A 27,222-nucleotide genomic window follows, 5' to 3' on the forward strand; every position below is an offset into this window, starting at 1 on the left:
CACCCAGCAATTCCACCGCCCCGGCCACCGTGATCGACGCGCGCGATGGTTGCACGGCCACATGCGCTCCTACGTGGGCCGCGTTGCCGCGCCGTCGGTCGCGAGCTCCCTGCCCACCTGAACTCATCGGACCCAGCCTAGGTCTGCGCGTGCCAAGGCCGCCTCAAGCCGAGGACGCGCCGCCCCGACCCTGCACACCTCCCAGGGCACAGACAGCCCAAAGATGAAGACGAAGACGACGTCGCCGGGGAGGCCAGCAGTGTGGCGGCGCCGTTGGAACCCGCGCCAGGCGCAACATGAGCGGGCGGAGATGGCGGAGACAGCGAGGGAGACGAACACGCAGAGCGGGAGGAAGGCCGCCCGGGCACAGTGAGGAGGAGGAGCTGGCAAGGCACGGGCACGACGTGGTCACCGGCGAGCGCGCCAGTGGAGGCTCGGCGGGCGGCATGTGACCTGGCTGCTTGGGGGGAGCTCGGCCCCTATTCGTCGTAGCCACGCTGCGCGAGCTGCGACCTACGAGCAAGGCCTCGACCGCGCGTCGTCTTCTCAGGGCCCGGCGGCGCGTCGGGGCCGGGGCTTGGGGCAGGCGGCGGGCGCTGGCCGAGCGGACGCCGGCGCATCGGGGCCGTGCCCGGCGCATCGCGGATGTGAGAGGGAGAGGGGAGCCAGGCTCGCCGGAGTCGAGAGGGGCTCGCCGGAGTTGGGAGGGGGCTCGCCGGAGTTGGGGTGGGGGTCGCCGTAGTCGGGAGGCCGGCGCATCGCAGAGAGGGCCGCGCGGTCGGAAGAAGATGCCGATGGGGAAAAATATAGAGAGCAGTTTACGCCCTGACAAAAGGGTATTTTGGATGTTTTTACTGACTAGACCCACGTGTCAGGGCTGACAAACGGCAAAAATCAAACAGAAGGTGAACGGAAATGGCTCGGGAGGCAAAAAAGGTAAAGTGTCATAGCATATAGGTGCGTTTAAACTTTTTAGTGGCACGCAGACCGCGACCATCTCTTGTAACAGCACACAAGGTAAAAGGCTCATTCTACGCGCTCGCTCCCAGACCCCGCCCGGCACTTCCATTCACCGTGAGAATAGATGGAAACTGGAGGTAATCACTGCGACATTAGAAGGAAACACAACGCCCCTACCCCCGATCTCCTCCAGTCCGGCTCGATCCATAGCAGAGGACGCCAACGCCGATTCGCCGATCCCATAGCAGAGGACGTCAACGCCCACGCGGTTTCCAGCTAAGCCCCTCCAGCGATCACGCAAAGGTCAGTGTCGTGTCGGAGGACCTGCGTTGCCAGCGTTCTGAGTCTCTGATGGAACAGTGCCTCGGGTCCATCCCCAAGCACGCCCGTCGCTCCGTGTTCCTCCCTAGATCGTACGTCCAGCTATGACAGTGGGCGGAGGAGCAGGCCTCTAGCCGAAGCGACCTAGATCTCGTTCGTCATGGTGGTGGAACTGCAGTGACTCGATGCGGCGGCGGGGTTGGCTGTGCACCGGTGCCGCAGGACCTCCGTTGCCAGCGCTCCGGCGGCAAGCAGTGGCGCTGCAGCGCACCTTCCATGACCCACAAGACCTCCGTTGCCACCAGGCTTTCTTTGCTCCTTCGACACTCCTTCATGCAGACACCGCTAGGTACGACCCCATTATCCCCATGCCCCTTCAACTTGATATTTTCCATATGATGAACTTACACAGGGCAGGCGGACTTCGGTTGATTTTTTTTTTTATCTGATATCTGATGCTGCGTGCATTGGTATGGTGAAGTTGCAGCTTTCTGAGCCTAACTTCCGTGGAGAATCTACACAGTCAACTACCGGGACCCTGGTACATAACCTGTTTCTGTTTGTATGCGTTAGTTCTCATCTACATCTTCCATTAGTTTTCATCTACATCTTGCTTGGATACCTGGCTTTGAGATGAAGGATTAGCCAGCTCAAAGTAGACATAAACATTGACTCGATCTTGATGCAGTTGTACAACTGAAGACTGAATAAAACAGATAGGGTGTTATACCCTGAATTCTGATGAGTTTATTACTGGTGAGCGAACCTGCATAATACAGACAATGGTACTATATCATTTATCTCTTTTGTAATTCTCGAATATAAAACTGAATCTTTGTGTCCATTGAGTTAAATTATGTTTATGAACCTGAAACTTTTCAGGCCTATGCTCAATTTCAGACAATATAATACCAATTGGAGAGTTTGATTCAAATAAGAGTATAGCAAGAGTCTAATTCACGTTTTTTCTGCCCCGTGCATCAATTAAAACAATAAATATTCTAATCTCGGCAGCTCATTCAATCGACATGCACACAAGCGGCCATGGTTCGCCCCTTGCCGGCAGTACCCCTCCCTGCTCGTCCCTATTCTTGATCTGGCAGGAACCTTCCAGTCTTGCACAGGTACAGGTTCACGTAGAGGTCATTTCAGTCTTAATCATTCAGAGAAGAAAACCTTTTCTCTATTGTCTATTTTTAAATGGGTGCATATCCTAATAATTGTGCTACATTATTTTTAATCTAGGGAGTAATATCTTCAAACTGCATGTGGGTTACTTTTCAGTCTAGAGAGTAAGAACACTATGGACTGAAGGGGTAATACAAATAGCCTGTCCTATAATAGTTAAGAATTTCACTATGGACTGAAATTCATCCTGTAAAATTTCAATTCTCTGTTCATCGAGCTTTCAACTCTAATTTTATTGTTACCTTCCAGTGTAACTACACAGAGAAGTCCCAGCGCTGCAAAAGTTCAGTGAACAGAATTTTGGTGAGAGCTCTTCCTGTGGAAAATTCATCAAATTAGCTGAGGTTCAGTGAATAGGAAATTAAGGTATGCTTGGAGATACCTCTCTTAATTAGGGTCTAGAATGTTTTACTTTTAATCAACTGAATAAAAAAATTGGAGATATATGTTTCTTATAGGATCCAGTGTTTTGACTGAAGCGAGCCCATGCTAGCAGATGAGTTACCCTATGGTGGCGCCCATGGTAGTGATCGACTTGACAATCCCTTGGCTGATATGACTAATAATTGCCAACAATGAAATTCTTGTAAGAGAAGCCGGGCATGTAATGCTGTGGAAACAAGCTCAGCAGGCTGCTGCTTTTGTCTGCTTGCACCGGAGCTCTTTTGACCACTAAGAGTCTGAGAACAAACGAGGAAGAACCCATCCCGTGAAGCCTTCTCGCTGTGCCGATCGGTATCTTGAATTGCTTTCAGATGATGCCGTAAGAAAGCATACTGAGAGCATAGTGTTTAGACCAGTTTATGGGTTGCATATCTTTTTATATAACAATAGGGTACAGAGCAATTAATCGCTCCAGTTATATATTTAAGCTCTATGGTTCACCTGAATTTCAGTGGTTGCCGCTGCCATCACAGGATTGTGCTTTGATAGCTAGGTTCTTGATTAAATTAGCCATTGATAATAGTATAATACACGTTTAAATTTAAGATTATCGTCGTATTACTTTGTTCCCGTTGCAACGCACGGGCATGATCCTAGTGATAATGAAAAAGATGTAACCATTTAGCACCAAAGTTAGAGAAACCAGTCCAGAAAAGTTCTCATTTATGCATCCAGGGTAATACAACAAAATTGCTAACAAATAATCTGCTTGCATTTTGAAAATTAGCATTTCTAAAAAACAGAGGGATAATGATTGAATTGCCAGCATGATGGGAAAGTTTATCTGAATTAAAAATGCAAAGTTAAGGAGAATTCCATGTGTGAAACCCTGTTAGCCAAAATAATGGGATTGAATATTCTGACAGTCCAATCAATATTCTATTAATAAAAGTTGTAATGAAATAAAAGAGGATACAGTTAGATTTGGAAATAATGAATCATCAGGGCTGATGGAGTGAAGGTTCTCAGTAGCAATGTTCAGACTATTTCCTAACCACTGCCAGATATTCTGCCAAAAGGGCTAGGGCACACACACAAACTGTAGGTACTGCAACCATTGTGAACTCACAAAGCCATGGAACATTAATTTTTTAGTAGACATTATTAACTTTTGGCCTCAACTAAAGCACTAACAGAAAAGACTGCCTTCATTTCATTGACATTTCTTCAAATGGCCAAGGAAGTGTATGAAAGCATTAAACAAGATATGGTCCAGTTCAATATGAATAAAAGAGCGTACCCTGGCCGGCTTAATTTAATTTTCTTAGTGATTTTCTCTCCGAAAGAATTTCCATGCAACCCTCAACTTTCACACTAAAAAGATCAAACCAGCACCCCAAGTCATGAATAAAGGCTGCTTATGTAATTAATTCACCTACTGCAAAACAAAAGGCCTAGTAGAAATCCTGGACCCCAGTCCTTGGATATGTTGCTAATATCAGTTAAAAACACCAATTGTTATGTGAACAATTGCAAAACTTAGTCATCGAGTAGGATGAGCAGTATGCATTGTTTACCAGGACGCTTTCATTTTGCGCATTCATATTGGTATCGAAATGCAAGTCAATACATCAGTTCAATGTGTGCTACAACTACATGCATGTGCCATTGTAGTGCTAGTGCTCAATTGTTTTGTTGGATGCCACTGCCACCATAATACTGTTTTGTTGTCTGACGAGAAAATTCTGCAAATGTCATCCCTTCTTTTAGCCTTGATGACATAGGGGGAACTTTTTTCAGAATTTCTTGCATAAATGTATCTTCATCACAAGGCCCTGCTGATCCATCACTGACGTCTGAAGTCTCCTTGCTAAGAATGGATTCACCTTCATCTAAAGAGTAACCAGGATAAGCCAAAGTTTTGTCCCATGAGGGCTGTAGGAAGACAACAAAAGTCTCACGGCTGATGTCTGTGGAAGTCAAAGGTCTACTCACAGCATGAAGTGTAGATTTCAATTTCCCTTGGGACAAGATGTCTGCTGCCTCTCCAACCTGAACAATGAAGTTCTCAGGAGAGCATCTAACAGAGAATATCTTCCTTCCATTGCATAACTGCAAGTGTGTGTGCCCATCAGGAGGATGACATTCCAGGTTGACCAAACTGTTTTCGTCCTCAGAGGCGCTCAGGAACAATGGTGCTGTTAAAACAGTGAGGATTCCATAGTCATAGTGCCATTCCTGCCATAGGTTTAACAGGGAAATTTCAGCAGCCGCCTGACCCTGAATCGAGGCATCCTTAGAATCATTTTCTTTTATTGACATTACAGTAGTCCCATCTTCTGACTTGATGCAGCACGGGCACAGTGATTCGGACCTCCTTTCAGAACATGACTGATAAGGTTTTACTGCCACTTTACTTACCGAACCTTTCCTCTTTGTACTGTTATCCCTGATAACATTGTTATCCAGCTCAGAGTGGTAGTGAATGAGCCTCGCCTTTGCCGTCCCAAAGTCAGTGATGCTCTGCTCTAGCTGACCTCTACCGATGGCAATATCGCAAGCTCGTGCAACCAAAATCCCAAGCTCCATCATGTACAAACCAAGCTCCTTAACGAGGCCACCAAGATTCTCCATGTCATCGTCACCGTTAGCGTCCACGGATTGGTTACAATCCTGTATCTTATCTGAAGAATTAAAACCGTTGTTGTTGTTCACAGACTCAAGCAAGGTGAGTTCACCTGAGTGCCTTAGAAGCTGCGCGAACGAGGATACAGACCGATTGAGCTTCTTCAAAGGCACGTCGCTGCCCAAACCATGCTTCTGAAATAATCGACGGAAATATATCAAGGCACATTGCAGTTTCAACTTTCATGGTCAACAACGAGAAGAAGGAAAGGGGAGGGGGAGGGGTACCTTGAGGAGTTGGGAGCGGATCGGGTGGTCCATGAGGGCGAGGCGTCGGGCCAAGGGGAGGAGTCGCCGCCGGAGGGCGCCCACACGCGGCACCCCGGCGATGGCCAGCAGCCCGGACCCGCCTCGGCCGAGCTCGGTCGCGACGGCGTCCACAACGCGTCGGAAGCGGCCGTCGTCAGCAGGCGTCTCGGGAGATAGGAGTACGACTAGGTCGGAGAAGGGGAGCTCCGCGATGTCCAGCGTCGTCGCCGCCGCCATCTTCGGCACAGGCAGGACCGCAGGCCACAGGAGAAAGGCAGCGGCGGCGATGCCCTGTGTAGTGTGTCTCAGGCAAATGGGCCATGACTTGTTGGGCTGTGTGGGCCTGTGGTAGTTTTTGGGCTTGGAGCATAGTAGTAGATGGAATTCTATCTAAAAAAAAAAGTAAATTACATGACCGGTTTTTAGATGGGATTCAAATAGAAAAGGTTTCAAAAATCCAAAGTTGTATGTAACGTCAAGTTGTACAACTTTGGTTTTGGTCGCTTCTCCATCCGAGCATGTTTGAAAATTTTAAATTTCAAATGTAAACAATTTAAACATAACTTTGTTTGGATAAATGATTTCAAATAAAAAATATTGTATAATTCTTCGAGAGATATACCTTTGGCTTGTGTCGTTTCTGTCGTTTGTAAATTTTGAATTTCAAGATGTGAGGACTTCAAACTAGAATTTAGGACCATAGATTATTTCAAATGAACAAGTTATCGACCGCAATGTTCTATATCTTTTTGAGATCTATAACTTTTGCTTTGATCATTTCTCTATCCGAGGTCGTCTAGAAAATTAAAAAAATTTGAATTTCAAAATATGAGTACTTCAAACTGAATTTGCTTGATCCAAATTATTTTAAATGAAAAATATGTCAACTACAAAGTTGTAGATATCGAGATATACAACTTTGACATAAACTTTGCCTTCAGTCAACTTTGTTTAAAAAGAACTTTACTATGCTACCCAATTTTTAGAAACGGCTGAATCTAGAGTTATGAATTATTGACTAACCATCAATAAAGTTATAGAGGCAGCTGAATCTAAAGTCTCATCTAAAGATAGGAGCATTTATAGAGAGCCTGAAAATATCAACCGCTCCTACAAATATATTTGTAGAGGTGGCTTGTTCTGGAAACCATTTTTAGAGGGAATAGTAGAATGAGCCACCTCTATTAAAAAAGAGACATGTTTACAAATAGTATTTTAATAGCGTTCCTAAGATATTAAAACGTCAAGCAGAGTAGAGTCCTTGTTGTTAGATTGTCTCCAACAACGTAAAGGCCACATAAACCCAAAATGCATGGTGCATAGTTAAAAAAAACCCCACCAACAGAGTAGGCAATCAAAGTACCCATTTTGCGTGGGAGGAGAGAGGGAAGGCAAATAAGCGTCCTTCCGACACACGACCTAAATCTCTGGTGCAGAGGGCACGGCCGTGGGGCGTAGCGGCGAGGAGACGATGGGCGGGGCGGGTGGCGTGCTGAGGTGCACGGGCACGTGGACGAACCTTGAGCCAGGGCTGGGCGTGCCCCATGCGGCGGCGAGGCAGGGCGATAAGACGCGCAGCGGCGGAGTGAACCGGAGCTCTCCCAAGCAGCATAAATCCTCGACGGCAACGCTAGGAGCGGTGCCTCCTCCCTCACCGGCGGTCGCGGCTGTTTCTCCCCAACAGCGGCGGAGCCTCCTCCTTCGAGCCGGCGGCAACTCCTCGTCGTCATCCTCTGGCGGCTTGAGCGCTGACTACCTCTATGCCGTTGACGACGCCATCGCGGCATCCGGTCGCTCCGCCCGCGCAGCCGCCGGCGCTGTGCATGCTGCCATGCCATGCCTGGAGGAGGAGGCGCGCTCCCTGCTCTCTTCCTCCGCTCCCTCTCTGCGGTGCCTCTAGCTGTCATCGAACGACCTCGGTGCCGTGGGCACCGTCGCGGCCCGCATGCTGCGCGCCGGGTACGGGCCAGAGTTCGCGCAGGTGTACGTGTCCGCTCGCCGCGACGCGCTCATGGAGTCCGTGGCGGTCCTCGGCATCAAGGCCATCACCATCGAGGAGGTCCTCAGGATGGAGTGGTCGACGCTCGACCAGAGGATGCGGTGGTGGAGTCACGCCATGAGGGCCGTGGTCAGGACCTTCCTCGCGGACGAGCGCTGGCTCTACGATGAGGTCTTCATGTCGGACGAGGACCTCGGCCACGAGTGCTTCACCGACGTCGCCAGGGCCTGCGTCCTGCAGCTGCTCGCCTTCGCGGACGCGCTCGCCGTGTCGCCGCACGCCACTGAGAAGCTGTACCGCACGCTCGTCATGTACGAGGCGCTCACCGACGTGCGGTCGGAGCTGGAGGCGCTCTTCTACGACGGCACCGTGCGCGAATTCTTTGCGGGCGAGCAGGGCCGTCCCGGGAAAATTCAAGGCCCTGTACCAAGCTAAAAAATGTGGCCTACTAGCCTAGAAAAAAACAGTCGATCGCTCGTGATACGCGGCCAGCAGCCGATACGGCATCAGGACGATGGCGGCGGTAGGAGACGAGGAGACCGAGACCTAACTGCTGCGAATTGGGATTGACAAAACAAAATGATGCCCACTGTCCAGCGGCCGGCCAACGAATCATTTTTTATTAGGCCAAACTGTTGCTGTGCAAGCTGTCCTAATAGGCTTGCTAGCTAATGGGCCAAAAGCCGAAGCTTCAGCTGTGCTGATCTATTTACTCTTTATTTGGAGGCCTGCTAGATTTGGAGGCCCTGCGCCGTCGCTCATGCTGCACATGCGCAGGGACGGCCCTGGGGCGAGGTCTCAAGCACCGTCCAGCAGCTGGGCTCCACCGTGCGCCACACCATCGAGTTCAGCCACGCCATCCATGGCGAGGCGTCATGGAAGCCCGTCCACGGCGGGGAGATCCACCCCATGACCCGCTACGTCCTCAACTACTACGGCCTCCTCGCCGACTGCTGCGGCACCCTGGACGCGGTCCTAGGCGATGCCGACCTCGATGCACGGATGCGGTCCGATGTCGGCGCGGCATGACTCGCGCGCCTCGCTCAGATGGCGGCGCCGATGGAGGAACGACGGCCTCGCGTGGATCCGTTGGTAGGAGGTGGCGAGTTTTGGGTTCGCTATTGGAGAAGATAAGATTTGGGTACGTGACCTTCTTGTTGTACGTGACCCAAACTATGGAATGGGTCTTGTGTTTGGGTATGTGCTGTTGAAGATAGTCTTAGGATCTAATGAACCAAGTAGGGAGGGGTGAACGGCGTGTGGGAATATGTATTGATGGTTGGACTAGTATATATTAGTACGGAAATGCTCAGACCCAAACATTCGACATCTAGACCCTTCACCCATTCCCTGCGCCACCCGCGCCGCGCCCACCTGCCTTCTACCCCACCGCTGCCTGTGTCGCCCCCACCCTGCCCTCTATGCGTCGCCGTCCTATTCCGCATTGCCGGCGAGCTCCGCGCCACCGGCAAGCACACCAGTGACCTCCACGCGCTGACCAGCCTCCATTCACCGAAGCAGTAAGGAGATGTTTGCCCTGAAAGAGCATGTTGCAATTGTTTTGTATTGATGTTGCAAAAATAGATCGGGATGTTGCACATATTGCAATGGCTATACACGTATGTTTCAAGTGTATGTTCCAAATGTTTCATCTGTATTAGACGTATGTTGCAAGTGTTTTTATCTGGATGTTGCAAAGTAGATCTAGATGTTGCATATACATACATGTTGCAAGCATATGCTTCAAGTGTTTCATACGTCTGTTGCAAGTGTTTCTGAATGTTGCATATTTTTGCAATGGCTTTTGAGTGTTTTGTAGGTGTTTTGCAAGTGTTTAGACGTATGTTGCAAGTGTTTCAGCTGTTTCGGACGTAAATGTCTGAGTGTTGCAAAAGTAGATATGGGACACCGGCGAACGCCCACTGGAACAGAACCATGCTCGCCGACGGGTACAGCGGCGCCACGGTCGGCGTGTCCGCCTCGCCGTTAGCTCAGAATCTTGGCCCAAATAGTGTAGTCCTTCATGAAGCCTCGCATGATCTAGTGCCATCTGATTGTACTCACATCTTTCAGTTCAAGATTATTCTAGCAATAGCTACATGAACAATGAATTTTGATTTCATTCTTGGTGATTGCATTCCAATTTGCGGCTTCAATGAATATATTCACTTTATCATGGAAAAATGGCTTCCATTGCATTGAACTGGACGTCCATGTGTTCCTATCCATCTTTTAAGACATCGAAACAAAAAAAAAGAATTAATCAATTTAAGTAATAATAATTATATACAATATGGCCCCTAATTAAAACAATTATCAATGTTCACTTTTTAATTATAATCAATTGCAATTGAAATAAATTAGTTGAAAACTATTAAAGTAAACATATTGTTCATGCAAACCTAATCCCTATTTAAAAGCTAGAAAATAGACCATAAAAACTAACTAATTAATAGGCCAATGTTGATGCACTTAATAATGTTTTTAAAACAAAAACATTATGAATGTTGAGCAAACAAATCTAATTATTCGGCCACCTCCGCAGGCTTCCGTTGCTGAAAATCATTATTATTGTAGTAGTGACAAAAATCAAATCGAATTCATTCTTCATGCACAGACGAAACTAAGGCCCCGTTTGGCCGGGCTCTGCTCCAGCTCCTACACTGTAGTGACATTGTATCCGGAGCCACGGGAGACAAAAAAAACGAGCTTCTCCGGCTCCAGTGGTATCAGTGAGAGGGGAAAGGAGAGAGAAAAACAACTTCGATGAATAGTGCAGTTATAGTGATTCGCAGCAGGAGCCCGACCAAACGGGGCCTAAAATGGAATCCATCGCCCATATTGGTGTTGTGTCATCATAACCGTTGCCTCCGCGCGTAGACTGAGGGCCACACGCCCACACTACACCACTTCCGTTTATTGGCGGGAGGGTGGCACCACCACCGCTGCATCAACGAAGCATGAGGGGAGGAGAATTCGATGCGAGAGACTAGGTGAGCGGCTATGGTGCTGTCAGGATTTTATATACTAGGTCTTGTTTAGATGTCATTCAAATTCCAAGTTTTTTCACTCTTTCTCCATCACATCAATTTTTAGCCGCTTGCATAGAGTATCAAATGTAGGTAAAAAAATAACTAATTAAATAGTTTAGTTGGAAATCACGAGATGAATCTTTTGAGCCTAGTTGGTCCACGATTGGACAATATTTGCCAAATAAGACGAAAGTGGTACTATTCATCAGGTTCACTTTTTTTGCAAAGTGAACGAGGCCCTACTAGCGTATGCCCGTACGTTGCTATGGAAACCTTAAAATTTTGAATGCAATTCAACACAATAAAAGTAAGAAAAAAATTGTAGGTTAGGAGCCTCAAAGTTTCAACGCAATAAGAGTATCAAAAAATAGTGGGTTGAAATGAAGACAAATAAATTTTAACTTGGCTTAGCAACATACTATTTCGAGCCACATTCAAATAAATAAGCGTCAAATTTAGTAACAATGTCAAAATAAGTGCTTTTTTTTATTGGTAGCTTCGGTGACTTGATGCTTATTTTTTTTATTATGATATGATTCACGTCGCCTCTTATTTTTTTGTCATCCCTCTGTTCTTGACATTACATGCCATCGAGCTCTATCCTTTTCCCTCTTGTGGCCTTTAGCATCAACTGGTGATAGTTTAAAAAAAAATCGATATAACATATACATAGGGAACACAATGGAATGTTCGATAGCATGTTGCATTCTGTAACCTTCTTTAGTTGTGTTAGTCTTGTCTCCCAATGGCGCTCGAGAACCACTATTTTGCATTGTATTAATCTGTAATAGGAAGAGACATGGCCAGGTTGTAACAACTAAGTACTGAAGGACAAAGTAATCCATGGACACATGATTGTAGGATCTCTATCAGTTAGATGAACAAGTAGAGCAAATAACATGAACCATTAAACCAATGGTTCTAGTTGACCTCATATTGTTTTTCTATGCATTGGTGCAAATTGAGACTAAAAAGATAAGTCAGGATGGCTGTTGAGATGGCCAGGATTGTCAGGAATCATTGACCAACATGATGAAAGATATCCAGCCTTTTTCAGCAACTATGTATACACTAAATAAGAAATTCTATTTATATGAACATAACCACATCACATAGACTTATGCAGCCTGTTCGTTTCGGCTTATTCGCTCATATCTGGCTTATAATCCACGGTTTAAACAGTGTTTTCCTCTCACACCAAACCAGCCAGCAGTACTTTCAGTCATGGCTTATAAGCCAATTCAGCCGAAACGAACAGGCTGATGAAGCAGGTTTTGTGTAGCATATCAGTGCTCTCTAATCTGGATATCTTTAAAACATGACTGGAATAAACATGAGTTATCTACGGTCCAATGTACTGAGAAATCTTCTTAAGGCCTCGTTCGTTTCAAATGGAATGACTCCCTAAAAATATTCCTGGCTGGATTTATTATCTAATTTGAATAAGCTTGAGTGAACAAGAATTATTCCTGGACTGGATTCAGCTGAAACGAACGAGCCCTAAGTGTTTCTTTGGTCGGCACCTCGTTGTTGGCCAATACTGGATGGCCTGACTTGATCTTCTCTCTACTCGATCCCTTTACAGGTTTTTACAATCACAAACCTGTTATATGAACACCACGAGGTCAAATGACGTGTAACCAGATACCAATTTCTAATAAATATTCCATCAGACAGGATTAATAAAAACACAACAGTTTCTCTGAACAACACTTTTTTTCCAAAAAAAAAACAGAACTATCAAAGATAATAAAAAAAAATAGGATTCCATCAGAGTATGACATCAGCATCTGTAGTATCATTGGATTATCAGAAAACCACATTGTTGGGTAAGATGGAATTTGGAATGTCCTTTTTTTTTTAGCCTGGACTCCTAGTGTACAAGTTGCAGTATCTGTACTCAACACAACACAACACACTTACACCACCACACACACCCCTAGAAACTACAACATATACACCTCAAACATCCTTCTAGAGATCACCGAAGCCCCACGAGCCTCGTAGACGACGGGAACGTCGTAGTCCCATTGTAGCACCACGTGATTGTCCAGGACCTGCACGAAACAAATATGGGTGCGAGACCGGAAATTCTACTCCCCAGGGGGATCAATCTCCGGCCGGCGAGCCCCAACACCTGGGCACTTGCCACCCGAGCTAGGCTCGGTCCGCTTGGAATGTCCTTTTGCATCAGTTAATCAAAAAGAAACATAATTTGTTCTGGCTCGACTAATTACAGGAGGCATACTGTAATGTTCAAAAAAGGGGAAAAGATTCACGGTCCATTGCCAAATCTAACGCCCTGTTCGCTTGACTTATAAACCGTACTTTTTCAGCCAACGAATAGTATTTTTCTCTCACAACAAATCAGCCAAAAGTACTTTCAGTCATGGCTTATCAGCCAAACGAACATGGCATAAATTACATGAGGCATGCTGTGCTATACAGCCAAGCGTAAATTACTTACACCATACAGTCTCTTACTTATAGGGTCTTTTTTTTTTTTTTTTTTTTTGCTAAATGATAGGTTGGTGGCATTCCTAGACCTGAAGAATGCTATGCCTACATTAAGCCTGCCAATATAGATTTTTTCAGGTGAAGTCTGCAGTCCTCCCTCCCAACCATTTTCCCTCCTATCAGAGAGACATCAGAAGGAACAATTTTCGTATAAATACATGAGCAGCAATGTCCCGATGTTACCACCAAATGACTGTCAATTCTGGATTCTTAGCAAAACAGCAAACAGGTCCCCTTGAGAGAAAAAAAATAGAACTAAATTTAATGATTATTGCCACAATACATATAATGGTTATTGTATTACACCCATTGTCCACAAATTCAATAACTGTGCTAATTTATAAGTTTTGATGAGGCAGAGCCAGCCAAAAATGGCATTAAACCACTTCTAATCAATTATGGATGTAGAATTGGCACTGACCAGGCATTTTTATCTTCCTGGGCACTAAGGTTCAGATTCTTAAGCGACAGTTCATCAGGGGAAAGGGCCTCAAGATCAGACAGAAATGGTCCTTTGCCTAGTCAGTGGTCATAGGGACAACTTTTCGCCAAAAGAAGTCCTGCCCCTGATAGCCGCCCCTGTTAGGACACTATCAGGTTCAGGGGCGCAGCACTGATAGTGTGGTAACCACAAATTACATGCCATCTTAACTTCAGTTGCCTGCCATCTTAAAATAGGCACTCTCTCTTGTTCCATCCATCCATGGGAGTGGAAGGGGCCATAGAGCAATATGATGGACAGTTTTCAGTATTCCTGACAAATTCTGAAGAAGTTGATTTACTAAACTGCGATGGCCATATAAGCCCCTTTCGTCATAGAGCCCGGGAGATGCTTTCACTCTTTCGTTATATTCCTGACAAACACACATCAGTGGAGGCGGCGGAGAGGCGGGCGCCGAGGCGTCGTCGCTCCTCGCGTCCGCAGCGGCGGCGGGGCAAAACGGAACGGCGCTGGAGCAGGCGAGGAGGAGCCGGCGCGTCCTCGCTCCTCGCGTCCGTGGCGGCGGCGGCGAACGGAAGGGCGAGGGAGCAGGCGAGGAGTATGCTGCTGCTGTGGCCGGCCTGGACGCGGTGCTCGGGGCGGGGCTGGGGCTGGCTGCCGCCGCGCTGCGGACGGGGCGCCGGGGCCGGGGCGTGTCGGCTCAAGGGCTGGGCGTCGCGCCGCCGCCGCAGCGCGGCTGGGCGCTCGCGGGCAGGGGAGGCATGCCGGGAGCGGCCGAGCAGCGAGCGGTGAGCGGCAGCGCCCAACGGAGTCGCGCGGTGCGGGAAGTCGCGAGCGAGGCCGAGCGGATTGAGTCCGAACTCGGAAAAGGCGCGGCTCGGGACGGGATCTTGAGGAAGGCGTCCGGCAGCGCCGGTCGGGTGGAGCGGCGGCGGCGGCGGGTGGAAGGTGGAATAGGGAGGCACCGTGATTTCGGATAGTTACTCCTAGGAGAAGTTAACGAATCGTCTTATGCTAACGTGCAAACAGAGCAGTGCTACCTCGGATCAGCATGTTGGCTGGTTGGTTTTTGGACTAATCCTCGACTGGTACTGATTCGTTGTGAGAGAAAAATACTGTTGGGGTGATAAGCTTTGGCTAAAACCAACGAGATCATCTCTGGCTCCAAACTGTATCTTCTACTACTTGGTTTCTCAATTCTTTGCCCTTGTTCACTCAACCATGGATAGTTCGTCGTAATGCTACTGTTTTCGACCTCCACAGCTAGAATACCATCTTTGTTATACCTCTTGGGACCTTGAAGCCCATGCAGTGTATGTTCTACCAGTCGCATTGTTGGCCTTTCCTCACCTCTTAAATTTATACATGATGCTGCAAGTGTAGCAACTTCTTGGACTTCTGTGCCTCCCTCCATAACTTGTGGATCTATTATCCGGATAAGATTTCCCTCGGAAAGTAGGTTAACAAAATGGGAAACAAGGCCATCGCCTTCAGCGGACAAATACGAAAATGGTTCTTCCTAGTGAGCAACTCCACAAGAATTACACCAAAACTGTAGACATCACTTTTATCGGTGAGGTGGCTGGTGTAAAAGTACATAGGATACAAGTATCCTATTGTTCCCTGAACCCTTGTTGTCAACCCAGTTTTGTCAACCGGGATGTAACTTGAAGCTCCGGCCACCTCACCTGTGGGTGGCGGTGGCGGTTGCGGCGCTCAACCGCAACACTTCACCGCCCCCTACTGCTACCACTCTCCCTCCATGGAGCGTCCTTCGACGTACGCCAGCGCCTGGCACGACCTCGAACTACGTCGGCGCCGCCTTCTGCTACCGTCTCCACTCTCCCGCAGGCTGCGGCTGCTGGCTGCCTGCCGACCGGCCAAGCGTTGGGACCTGGGAGCGGGGAGCTGCCGCGGCGAGCAGGTGGCAGGGCAGGGTTGCGGACTGCGGAGCGATGCGGTGAGGAGGGGCCAGGGGGCGTGGGTGGGCGGAACACGGTGATTGGGGAATCAACGTTGGTGGGGATCGAGGGATATGATTGGACTGGTGCAGGGCTGAAGGGAGTCGGACAGAATTGGAGCCGAGCGGGGCGAAGGAGTCGTGTGAACGATTCTTTTTTCGTCTTGTTAGTGGTAGATAGAGATTGTAGCAGGCCATGTCGCTCTGGCCTAGGCTATCACGTCGTGGCGTGGGAGCCACCAAGCATCACCCTCACATTGGGTAGGGATGACACGGGCATAGACAGGGGACAGAGCTAGAGCAAATGCAAGGATGATATGTTTGTCTTATGAGTGCACAAATATTTACTATATATATAGATGTATTATATGGTAAAAATTTGATGATAATCATTGTTTTCCAGTTTTTTTGTGTGGGTGCATCGGCACCAAGTGTCTATCTAGACCTGTTCCTCAGCCCAAAAGGCGTCGGGCTGTGTTGTGCGCAGGCCAGGCCAAAACAGCAAGCTATGGGCCAGCCCATGGGCCTTGGGTCTTATGGCCATCTTTATTTAGGTATAAACCAGTACACGAGCAGGCTTGACAAACAATCACGGTAATGGAGTTTGAGATGGCCGCCTTTCTGCTCTACCACATCGCCGGAAGTAGCAAAAGGAGGGAGACGAGCATGATGCACGGAGCACACGCTCTCAGCCACCACTGAACGGCCGGTGCAACTTGACTGCGTCTATGACGCCGGCCGTGGAGCCTACGGCGCCGGCGACGGAGACAAGGAGGCACGCGGCGCTGAGCGTCTGGAGACAGACCCAGCGCGTGCTCCACCTGCGCACGCCGCGCTGCGCGATGTACATCTCGACGGGGAAGTAGACGCTGAGAGGCCAGAACGAGACGGCGCCGAGCAGGCCCACGACGTTGCCGAAGAAGGGGAGCATCATGGCGACGAGGGTGGTGAGGCAGACGAACGCCGTGCGCCAGGTGAGGCGGAACACGCTGAGCTTGAAGGGGCCGACGGCGCCGAGCTCCCGGGTGATGAAGGCGCTGTTGGGCCACGTGGCCGCCGCCCACTTCTCGACGAAGGCGAAGAGCGGCTGGCAGAAGACCTGGTAGGCCCCGACGAGGTGCACGACGATGGCGACGTTGGCGATGTCGAGGAGCCAGAAGGGCTCGTAGAAGCCGAACCCCGTGAGTAGGTTGTCCGGCACCGCGTCGCCGAAGGTGGCGTAGCCCATGCACCCGCACAGCATGTAGAACACCGTCGTCGTCGCCACGCTCACCATCGTCGCCTTCTTCATCACCGTCGCCTCCGACGGCGGCGGCGCCTTGATCGTGTTCTGCTTGTATTGTTCGATTTCGAATCAGAGAAAACAGAGCAAAACCAGGGGGCAAGAAACAGAGCATCTATTAAAATGGTTCAAGAACTGACAAAGTAGGCATAGGCTTCGTTCGTGATAGCTTGCCTGTATCTCGATAAGGATGTAGGCGTAGGAGTAGGCGAAGGAGATGTCGCCGAAGGCCTGCAGACTGCGCCAGACCTTCTGCATCGGCGTGACCCCGCCGCCGACACCGACGCCGGTGAGGCTGCCCTTGAACCCGCCGTTGGCGACGGTCTGCGCGATCCCGAGCGCGAGTCCGATGGTGGCGTAGGTGAAGGACATGGCGGCGGCGACGATGGAGAGCCACCATATCTGGTCGAAGTCCGGTATCTGCGAGAAGACGACCTCGACGGCGCCGAAGAGGATCATGTACGGGTTGCTGGAGCCGCGGCACGGGTTCCTGTGGCCTCTGACGTGGAAGCAGTCCGCCCTCTTGATCGCCCTCATGCTGATGGAGGCGGCGATGGTGTATCCGATGGCGATGCCGACGAGGTTGGCGTACTGGATGACGCCGCAGAGCCTGACCTTGGCGCCGCCGAGGATGCTGCGCACGGCCTCCGTGTACGTGTAGTTGCGCTTCCCGGTCCCGGCGTCCGACTCCGGGTCGCCGGCGCCGCAGCGGTAGCACTCGGCGAGCAGCGTGGAGGTGTAGTAGCTGATGCCGGCGAAGAGCAGCATCATGGCGGTGCCCACCGCCCAGCCCAGCTGCGCCATCGCCCACGCAAGGGACAGGACGCCGGCGCCGATCACCGCCGTGATGATGTGCGCGCTCGCCGTCCACATGGTGCCCGTCCGCCGCGGCCGCCCGTCGTCGTCTAGCCGCGCGGCGTCGTCGTCGGCGAGGTTGCCCGCCTCCACTGACACCTCCAACTCCTCCCTGCTGCCCACGTGGTCTGCTGCCTTCGCGGCCATCACGCACGGCTAGTCTTTCCGCCGGCCGGCTGGACGTCCTCTAGAAGCTGCTTCGAACCAGTGTGATGATCAGGTAGCTAGCAGGGAGGCACGATGGTACTAAACTTTAGCGTGCTGCGATGAGCATGTATATATGTGTACATATATTATATTATAATAGTGATGACTGGTGTTGGTTGGTGGGAAAAATGGTGGTGGTGGGAGTGGCTGTTTGTTCGAATTCCTGCCGCGTGGAGAGCTAGAGGGAGGAGAAGTCTGGTTTCCTTTCTAACTTCTGCCAAAGGTGGTTTGGCCCCGGCACTATGGGCCGGCCTAAGCACGGCACTAAATAGCACGGCCCAGAAACGGCCCGGCTCGACAGTCTTCGTGTCAGTGCCTGGCATGGCCCGGTCTTAGTGCCGTGCCTGGGCTGCCATTTGGCCCGTAGTGTCGGCACGGGCACGGCACGCTACATGGGCCGACACTATGCTGACCCGATAAATATCAGTCGTTGGATCTTCTAACTAAACCAGAGCCGTTAGATTCACATCAAGTCATACATAATCATGGAACTGGAAACCCTAGCTCCTCAGTCTCTCTTCTCTCACCCACCCACTTCTCTAGGCACCGCAAACGGCACGAGGCAGCGACCCCCTCCCTCCCTCGTGCCGCGACTCCCTCCCTCCCCTCTCATGCATCTCTCCTCTCCCCCACCTCTCTCACTCTCTTCTCTCCCTCACGAGTTGGGTGGCGCGGCCTCGCGAGCTGGGTACGGCGCGGCGGTACGGCTTCGCGGGCGCAGCGCGCCGGAGCAGGCCCGGCGCGGTGGAGCGGCTTCACTGGCACGGCGTGGCACGGCCTCTCCCTCGCCGGTGCTTAGATCCACGGCGGCGGCGGGCGGATCCGGCGGCCATGGCCCAGATCCGGCCCCCTCTTCCCGGATCCGGCCTTCTCTACGGCATCGAGTGTGGCGGCGGCGCGGCCCCGGCGAGGGCGAGCGCAGGGGCCGGAGCGGCCCCGGCGAGGACGAGCCCAGGCGACGGCGCGGCCCCACGCCGGCGGGCGAGCACAGGCGGTGGCGCGGCCCCGTGAGGGCGAGCACTGGTGGCGACGCGGCCCCACGCCGGCGGGCGAGCACAGGCGGTGGCGCGGGCAAGCCAAGCTGCCGTGCTAGACAGCACGGCACGGCACGGTTCACCTCCGATAGGGCCGTGCCTGGGCCAAGGTCTCGGCACGGCGGCACTGTTAGGCACGGCACGGTTAAGCCACCGTGCCGCATAGTGCCGTGCCTGACCGTGCTCGTGCCAGTGCCGTGCCATGCGGCCCGGTTGACCATGTATAGCCGCCGGTAGCAACTCCGCAGCGCTTCCGTTCGTGGGTCCTGCTCTGATCACGCTCCCATTCGCATTCTGCACACTTGTCTTCTCAATTCTCAATTATTAATTTATCATCATCGACGAACAAAAAAGTTCACGACTTAAATCGAGTCTAGTTATATACTACATGGACAACATATTTCATAAAAGTCATACTAGGTTTTACAAATGCTTATGCCAAATATTTGGAGGAAAAAAAGAAATAAATGTGTTTCAAGCCCCGCGCGGGTCAAATATACACCACACCCTGACCCAAAGAGACCTGCGGGTCCAACCCGCACCCACACCCTAACAGGTGCAGCGCCCGTGGGCACCCGCACTCGCGGGTGTGATTGCCATCTCTAGTCTTATTTTCTGTTTGGTCACGGGACGAAAAAGTGGGATCAACCATCTGCTAGTCTCTTCTCTTTCTTTTTCTCTCTTCCTTCTTTCTTTCATGGTCTTGCTTTCCTATACATGCATCCATGATCCATTGAAACCACGACGCCATCACCGATCCACCATCCACGGGCGCTCGTGACAGACAAATCCAGAGCCTGCAAGGCGAGGCCAGGAGCAGAGCTTGCTTGCATAGCAATAGATCAAACCCACACGATAACGCGATGGTAGTGGATCTCGCCCAAACGGCGTCAGAGTCAGATTCTGATCCAACGTGACGGGATCCACAGCGTCGGCCTCCACTCCACCAGCCTCCGGCCACACCCCTGGCTTGGTGCCCCCCGAGCTCCGCTCGCGCCTGTGCCACTGTGCTCGACGGCTTCGCGAGCTCTGTCGGTGCCCCATACCGTTGACACCCCGTTGAGACCACAGACCCGCACCGCCCTCTGTCACCCGCGACCTCCGTCCTTTGCTGCACCCGGAGCATCACCTCACCCCTTGCACATCAGCCATGCCTATGCACACCTCTGCTTCTTGCTCGCGTACGTGGAGCGCTCATCCCACTTAGGATAAACTCGTCCGTGAAATTTCTAGGGACGAGTTGAACCCGCATATAGAGGGTATATTCCCTAGTGGAATTGTCCCGTCTCTGACTATCCCTAAACCATGCAAATACCATGCGAAAGTGGGTATCCCACATGCAACCATCCTATCACTCTAACCAAACACTACCTAAAGGACCAGAACAGACAATCAGAATGCGGTGAATGGGAGTTAATTTTTTCGTCGAACAAATGAGTTATGATATAGCTATTAGCCCCTTGAAGTTATGATAGAGCTTTGTGACCCCTCAGTTCTAAAGAAGAATTAGTGTTCAGCCCAATGAAGTCTTTACTTGTATTATATTTTGAAATTGAGTATAGGAAATGTTGTACTATAAAGGCGGGATACGGATCCACACAGACTTGAGGAAGATAAAGTGCTCAAAGATCTGACAAAGCCCTTGAGAGACATACACTTTGCAGAGAGAACAGGTTTGACAGCTTTAGAAACTTAGTGTCCCGATGTTCTGGACATGTCAGTTATCAAAGTTTGACTGGTGTTCAAAACTTTCAGATGTCCAAAAGTTCCTGACCGAGCAATTTCGTGGACATCTCACGGGCCTAACCCACGCACAAGTAGGTCCCCGTCAAGCCTCTCCCGGACCACTCCTAGCCCGCCGTCCTCTACTATGAGATATTCAGCCAAAACGCTGAGGGCCTCTAGCCCCTCAACTCGTACACCATCAACGGCTACTCCACAGACGCAGTTGGGGGATCTCACAATACTTACAAGCCTCGACGTGTACAACTCATGGTACTAGTAAGCACCGATATCAAGCAGGTATATATGCAAAACTCAATAGACTCTAGTTCGAAAACTAAAGCAAGCACTAAAGCGGTCTCTAACTAGCACGTGATGGCTAGAGCACAACGATATGTGTGCCTCTGTTCAATTACAATCTCTGCACACTCTATGGCAAGTTTCATTTCGCTGTTTCCAAGACTGCCACGTCAGCTTTACAACCTTAGATTGAAAAATGAAACTACCTCTCTCGATGCACAGTTTCATTGCACTGTTTCATAGACAATCTGTAGCATTTAATTTTGCATGGTGTTGTGATCAAATGTGTGTCATGTGCAATATGTATTTGGAATTGTATATAAACTGAACAAGTATGACTTTGGCGTTATTATCACACTGGTGTTGCTATCACACGCCAAAAAAAAAAGTATATTGAACACAGGACGATGAAGCGTTCAGTTAGAAAAATGAAGTACATTAAACATGCCAAATGCCGATAACATTCAGATAGATGTTCATCTGATCGAGAAAAAAAAACATTCAGATAGCCTCTCTCAGTTCACTTCATAGACATTCAAGGGCAGGCTAGCAGCCAAATCTTGACATTGGTGATTTCCCTAACAGCGTGCACTCCAGCTTCTGAAAATGAAGTGGTGAACAAAAAAAGTTACTGCTGTCCTGTAGAAGATGGAGTAGTGAATATAAAAAAGGTTACTGCAGCTAAATCACTCATATACAGCAGCTTGCTAAATCACTCACATACTGCAGCTAATGTGTATACAAGAAACAAAGATTTATAGCAAAACAAAAGAATGACCCATGACCATGGAGAACTAATTCCAGCCAGGTTCATGCAGTCAGATTACTGCTGTCCTGCACAAAACTCAAATGCTGAAACCAAATTTCCTATCTGCTACTGCTATATGTGTATACAAGAACTGAATCTCATTTCAGAACTGAGTAAGGTGCAGACAAGAGTAGAATTTACTAAGGTAAAAACAACAGCAGAATTAAGTAAGGTGCATCTCTTCTGTGCTACAAGAACTGAACTGCATAACTGATGCTCTTAACTTGATGCAAATATGAAATAGGAGAGCAGACAACAACAGAACCTGATGGGGATAAAAAGCCCTGTGAGCTTACCACATATTTCGACGGCGTCCGAACTTGTTCCAAATATGTTCCACCGAATCTTTCTTCAACCGATGATGCGCCGAACGATCCCGAATGTCACTATCTTTCTCTAAAACTCTTTCAAATGTAACATATTGGTCGGGAGAGAATTCCGGTTCTTCGACAATCACTGTACTTGGAGCCTCATTCAAATCAAGCTTCTCTTCCAGGTCATCTTCCTTTTCATCTTCAACTATCATATTGTGAAGTATGATGCAAGCTAGCACAACATTGTGGAGTTGATCCCGGTCATATAGACGAGCTGGTTGTTTTAAAATGCAAAATCGACGGTGCAATACACCAAAGGCCCGTTCAATATCCTTCCTTGCTCCTTCTTGTTCCTGTGCATATAACTTATCCTTTTCGGAGATGGGCATCGATATTGACTTCACAAATATAGCCCAATCCGGATATATTCCATCAGCAAGATAGTACCCTATGTTGTGTTGATTCCCGTTGACCATGTATTGGACTCTAGGAGCTTGTCCCTTTAGCTCTTCAATAAATATAGTAGACTGGTTCAAAACATTGATGTCATTGTTACAACCCGCAACCCCAAAGAATGCATGCCAAATCCAGAGATCATGTGATGCCACGGCCTCAAGAATTATCGTCGGCACTTTCTGATCACCTCGAGTAAACTGCCCTTCCATGCAGTTGGGCATCTTTCCCAGTGCCAATGCATACAGTCAATGGTGCCAAACATACCAGGAAATCCTCGTTTCTCGCCAATTTTGAGAAGATGCTCAGTATTCTCCACAGTCGGACGCCTCAAATATTGTTCACCAAATATTGATATAATACCTTGCACAATACGGAGAAAAAGGGGTCTAGACATACGAAATCTTCGGCGAAAAATATTGGAAGAATAAACAGGATTTTCAGAGAAATAATCATCCACTAGACGCTAACTGAATTCCTCATGAGGCCTTCTGATGTACTTCCACGGATGCAATCGATGATCGTCCGCCTCTTTTTGAAGTGCTTCCATGCTACTCTTCAGAACCCCCATGGCTTGATCGAGTACCTCATCCAGGATGTCATCCTCAGCGATGAAATCATCCAAAGTATTGTGATCTGACATGTTTGGTGCATGGTCTTCTTGCGGAAATCCCCTAACATATCAAATGAATCTGATTAAATTGCAGGTACAAGCATATTCTAGTACCAAGTTGCTGAAATGAATAACACCATTGACAGATTGCAAAATCCTTTAGGTACGGCATGTTCTTGTTTGAGTGGCTCAGCTCACATAACATTTGCAATTCAGAAATGCACATGGTTACAGATTCATACTTCATAAAAAAAAAACAATGCAGGAACAATGTAGGAGCAATTTCACTGCATTCAGAAATTGACATGGTTACAGACTAGAGTGCAACACTTGAAATTCATACTCTAGGGTTAATTCAACAATAAGGAAGTAGATTACCACATATTTGCATACTGATTTCCTTGTGGTGAGTGACCTGCTCCACTGCTACCGCTGGATTTGGGCCACAAACCATCAATCGATGGCAGCGGTGGCTGCAGGGGGAAGGGGAACCCCGCCTGAGGTGGCGCAGCAGACGGGCGCAGCCGGCGAAGTGGATTTGTTGGTGGTCTTCTTGCCGCGGCGTCATGGAGGCGCTGCAGCATCGCCGGCCATGCCGGCCCTATTCGGCGCTTGCCGATGCCACCCCCACTTGCCGATGCTGCCGCCGCGAGATTGGATTGGAGGAGGCGCCTGTGAAACAAATCGGAGCTGGGAAACAGATCTGCCGCCGCGAGACTGGAAGGAGGCGACCTGCGGAGCAAATCGGAGCTGGAGATTGGCTTTGGCGCGAGAAAAAGGAAGGGCAAGGCGGGAGACGACGCGGGGACCGAAAATCTGCGCGCGTCTCGCAGGAGATCCCGCGGAGCTGATGAAACTGAAACTCCGGGCTCTCAACGGGGTTTCATCCGCGTTTCATCGTCTGGGTACGCGAGCTACTGATCGGTTTCCTCCGCATGAAACTCTGTTCCTCTCCCTTCTCATTAATAGATTACCAACTCAGCTAATGGGCTGACATGTCATCTTGTTAAACGAGAATGAAACCCAGCTAAAATTCTCACTGAGACTGACCTAACCTAACTCTAAATGATCGGAGGTGTGGGTATATATAGCTCCACAAACACCAACTAGCCATTTGGAGGCTAGGACTTCCTTTGATTTGCCTAGTGTACCGAAGCTCATCAAGTGACGATACCTGGAGAAATCTGTTATCCTTTATTATATCAATCAACTAGTCGTTGCCAACTGTTGGATCATAACTCTGATAGCTTGTTTGGCGCACCACCAGAGATAAATCCGGTGCACAGTACATAGCAGTAGGTGCTCTCTAGAATGCACCTCATAATTAAGTTGATGCGTGAAAAACTTAAAATATGACCAAAAGAACTCATCGCAAAAAATGCAACGGTAGCGATCCATCAATGATGTGCTGGTAGGTTCATATTCTCCTCCTGGTCATCTACTCATCTTCCTCGTGAAGAATGCCGTAGTACTAGTGACCGGCCGGCCGTCTAAGCTGGCACATCTGTTCCTCAATCTTTTTCAGAAATCAGGGCAAGTTAAACGGACAACTTCTTTTAAAAAGTATAGATACCTCATTTTTTTCTCTCTCTTTATTTTCTTCACTTAGGATGATTTTACAGTTCCTTCTCATCTGGGGAATATGCATATACATCCATTTAGCTACAGGCCACGCACCTCGCGGTCATGATCTCTTTTAGATAAGGCCGCCGACATGATATATGGACACATCCGCCCATATGAGCATATGACCATATGTTCTACGTGTGAATTGCCACATGGCATTCTAGCAGGACGATTCATCAGTAAAGTTGCTGACACAAAAAAACCAATTGTATCAACATCATTCATGTGAAAAGTAACAGAGGAAAAACATTGCGAAGACTCAACCAAATTTTCTTGCTGGCTACCACCACGTAGGGTAGGTAGAAACCGATCAGATGAGGTCTGGATAGTGCACTTTCTACACTTAGCAACGATCTCAGCCTGTTCGGTTGGCTGGTTCGTATCGTTACTGGTTCGTGAAGAAGTACTGCTGGCTGGTTTGTGTGAGAGAAAAATACTGTTACGGTTGGAAATTCATGATCGTTTATGATAAGCCACGGCCAAACGAACATGCTTTGTGTGAAGTTTCAAGAGAGTTTGTGATTAGCATGTGGCATTCTTTTCACTTGGAAAGACTTTATGAGACGTCGTCTATCCAAGCTTGATGATGATGATAGAGAAGCACGGCAAGGATACATAGGTCCAGTTTAGTTCTAGAAAATTTTGCAAAATTTTTTAAGATTCTTCGTCACATCGAATCTTTGACACATGCATGAAGCATTAAATATAGATAAAAAATAAAACTAATTACACAGTTTAGCCAAAATTCACGAGACGAATCTTTTAAGTCTAATTAGTTCATAATTGGATACTAATTGCTAAATAACAACGAAAAGTGTTACAGTAGCATTTTGCAAAAAAAAAATCGCCATCTAAACACAGCCATATATTAATGTTGTAAAAAAGGATACATATATTAAAGAAGACCCAATCGATTGAAAAAAAAATGGTCCAAGAAATAACTTTTGTTTGGACAAGTATTAAGAACTCTTTATAATGATTGGGAAGGACGTACCATTCTTACTTACAGGTACTTTTTCATTATATAAGACAATTTTCAAGATGTCAATGGGCCGGAATGCCGGATCACACCATGACTTTTTGAGAGATTACTCTTGGCGAGAATTATTGTGGCAATACACTTGATCCAGGTAAACAACCAAATACCCTTGATCGCCACAACACAGGCCCTCGCGTCGCTCTCAGGGGACGACACGGGCGGCGACCAAACCACCGCGCCGCCAGCCCCACCTTCGCCCTTCCCTGCGTCTCGCTGCCGCCGGAGCACTCTGCCGGAGTCCGTGCGTGTGCTAGGATGGTGGCGGCGGGGCCTAATCCCCCCCTAAATCTCTGTGGTTGGGGCGCATCTGCTGGGTACCTCGGCCAGCCAGATCCGCCGCGATGGCGCTCCTCGTGAAGCTGCAGTATGGCCGGCGGCGGCTATGTGGCGGTGTGGAGGCCTGAGGCTGGGAGGCTGCACGGGCACAGCAACGTCGATTGCTGCAGCGCGTGCGCAGAGGCACGTTCCTGCATCGTGCGCGGAGGCGCCGGCGGAGGAGAGATGCTGGTGTTCGGCCGGAGCTCGGATCCGGGGCCCCCCAGGGCTGGAGGCGCCGTTTGGGCCTGCTGCTGGCCGTCCCGGAGTCGGTTCTGGTGTTCCCGGCGTGTGGCGCCAGCGACGAGGACGGAGGCCGACATCGACGCGGGGGCCACGACAACTCGGCTGTGGGCAATGCCTCCCGACGGCCGGACCTACAGGGGAGCCGGGCAGCCGGCCACCACCTCACGGCGGCGCGGATGGCTAGCTGCTTGGTACTGCGGGCACTGGAGGACGCGGCGGCGGCTTCGGTCGGTCCCTGTGCTGGTGTATTGGCGGCTGCTCCGGCGGCGGTGACGGCAGACGACAGTGGGTTCGCTTCACCGGTGGGGTGGCGGCTGACACAGCAAGTTCACGAGCCGCGCACGGGGTTGAGGTGCCATGGCGAAGGCTACGTCCAGTGGATTGATGGCGGCGACGCCTATGGGCGCCGTATTCTTTCTTGGAAGCGTCCATCGATTGGCCCTTCTCCCCTCTGTGGCGTGCTCTTGCTGGGTGTCAAACCTTGACCTTGTGGTCAAGCGCAGGTGGCGTCACATTCCTCCTCCTTGGAGGCGTCGTTTTGGAAGCTCGTGCCTGTAAATATGTGTCGACCACCTCCATCATGGCGTGAAGGTGGAGGCCGTAGCTGAGGATTTAAGTTTCCGGTTGTTGATGCAAAAGTGGATCTGCAAACATAAAGGGCTAATATCCGA

At 49.5% G+C, this 27,222-nt stretch overlaps 4 protein-coding genes and 2 long non-coding RNA genes across 7 annotated transcripts; 3 read left to right on the forward strand and 3 right to left on the reverse strand.

Moving 5' to 3' along the window:
• The first annotated feature begins 1,091 nt into the window (after positions 1 to 1,091).
• LOC136481680 (uncharacterized) lies at positions 1,092 to 3,307 on the forward strand. 2 transcript variants are annotated; one of them, XR_010764812.1, is made up of 7 exons: positions 1,092 to 1,630; positions 1,769 to 1,822; positions 1,970 to 2,066; positions 2,296 to 2,405; positions 2,527 to 2,597; positions 2,719 to 2,835; positions 2,928 to 3,307. It is a non-coding gene; the product is annotated as an uncharacterized lncRNA (long non-coding RNA). The 2 variants fall into 2 exon arrangements; XR_010764813.1 differs by lacking the exon at positions 2,527 to 2,597.
• A 966-nt stretch (positions 3,308 to 4,273) lies between these two features.
• LOC136481681 (uncharacterized) lies at positions 4,274 to 6,066 on the reverse strand. Its single transcript, XM_066479002.1, has 3 exons — positions 5,767 to 6,066; positions 4,849 to 5,673; positions 4,274 to 4,745 (listed from the first exon to the last, which is right to left on the reverse strand). The coding sequence occupies exons 1-3, from the start codon at positions 6,022 to 6,024 to the stop codon at positions 4,650 to 4,652; spliced, it is 1,179 nt and encodes a 392-aa protein (XP_066335099.1). The 5' UTR covers positions 6,025 to 6,066; the 3' UTR covers positions 4,274 to 4,649.
• A 1,666-nt stretch (positions 6,067 to 7,732) lies between these two features.
• Positions 7,733 to 8,815, forward strand: LOC136479610 (exocyst complex component EXO70A1-like). Its single transcript, XM_066477418.1, has 2 exons — positions 7,733 to 8,209; positions 8,522 to 8,815. The coding sequence occupies exons 1-2, from the start codon at positions 7,733 to 7,735 to the stop codon at positions 8,813 to 8,815; spliced, it is 771 nt and encodes a 256-aa protein (XP_066333515.1).
• A 276-nt stretch (positions 8,816 to 9,091) lies between these two features.
• Positions 9,092 to 14,757, forward strand: LOC136479612 (uncharacterized). The gene is made up of 3 exons (XM_066477419.1): positions 9,092 to 9,306; positions 9,685 to 9,771; positions 14,208 to 14,757. The coding sequence occupies exons 1-3, from the start codon at positions 9,092 to 9,094 to the stop codon at positions 14,755 to 14,757; spliced, it is 852 nt and encodes a 283-aa protein (XP_066333516.1).
• A 1,360-nt stretch (positions 14,758 to 16,117) lies between these two features.
• On the reverse strand, positions 16,118 to 18,097 carry LOC136481682 (amino acid permease 3-like). Its single transcript, XM_066479003.1, has 2 exons — positions 17,194 to 18,097; positions 16,118 to 17,067 (listed from the first exon to the last, which is right to left on the reverse strand). Exons 1-2 carry the CDS (start codon positions 18,019 to 18,021, stop codon positions 16,426 to 16,428), a joined length of 1,470 nt encoding a protein of 489 aa, XP_066335100.1. The 5' UTR covers positions 18,022 to 18,097; the 3' UTR covers positions 16,118 to 16,425.
• Positions 18,098 to 21,524: 3,427 nt separating this feature from the next.
• LOC136481683 (uncharacterized) lies at positions 21,525 to 24,367 on the reverse strand. The gene is made up of 3 exons (XR_010764815.1): positions 23,704 to 24,367; positions 22,242 to 23,386; positions 21,525 to 21,737 (listed from the first exon to the last, which is right to left on the reverse strand). It is a non-coding gene; the product is annotated as an uncharacterized lncRNA (long non-coding RNA).
• Between the last annotated feature and the right edge of the window lie 2,855 nt (positions 24,368 to 27,222).

The sequence above is a fragment of the Miscanthus floridulus genome, chromosome 9 (assembly GCF_019320115.1).
Source record: "Miscanthus floridulus cultivar M001 chromosome 9, ASM1932011v1, whole genome shotgun sequence".
NCBI lineage: Eukaryota > Viridiplantae > Streptophyta > Magnoliopsida > Poales > Poaceae > Miscanthus > Miscanthus floridulus.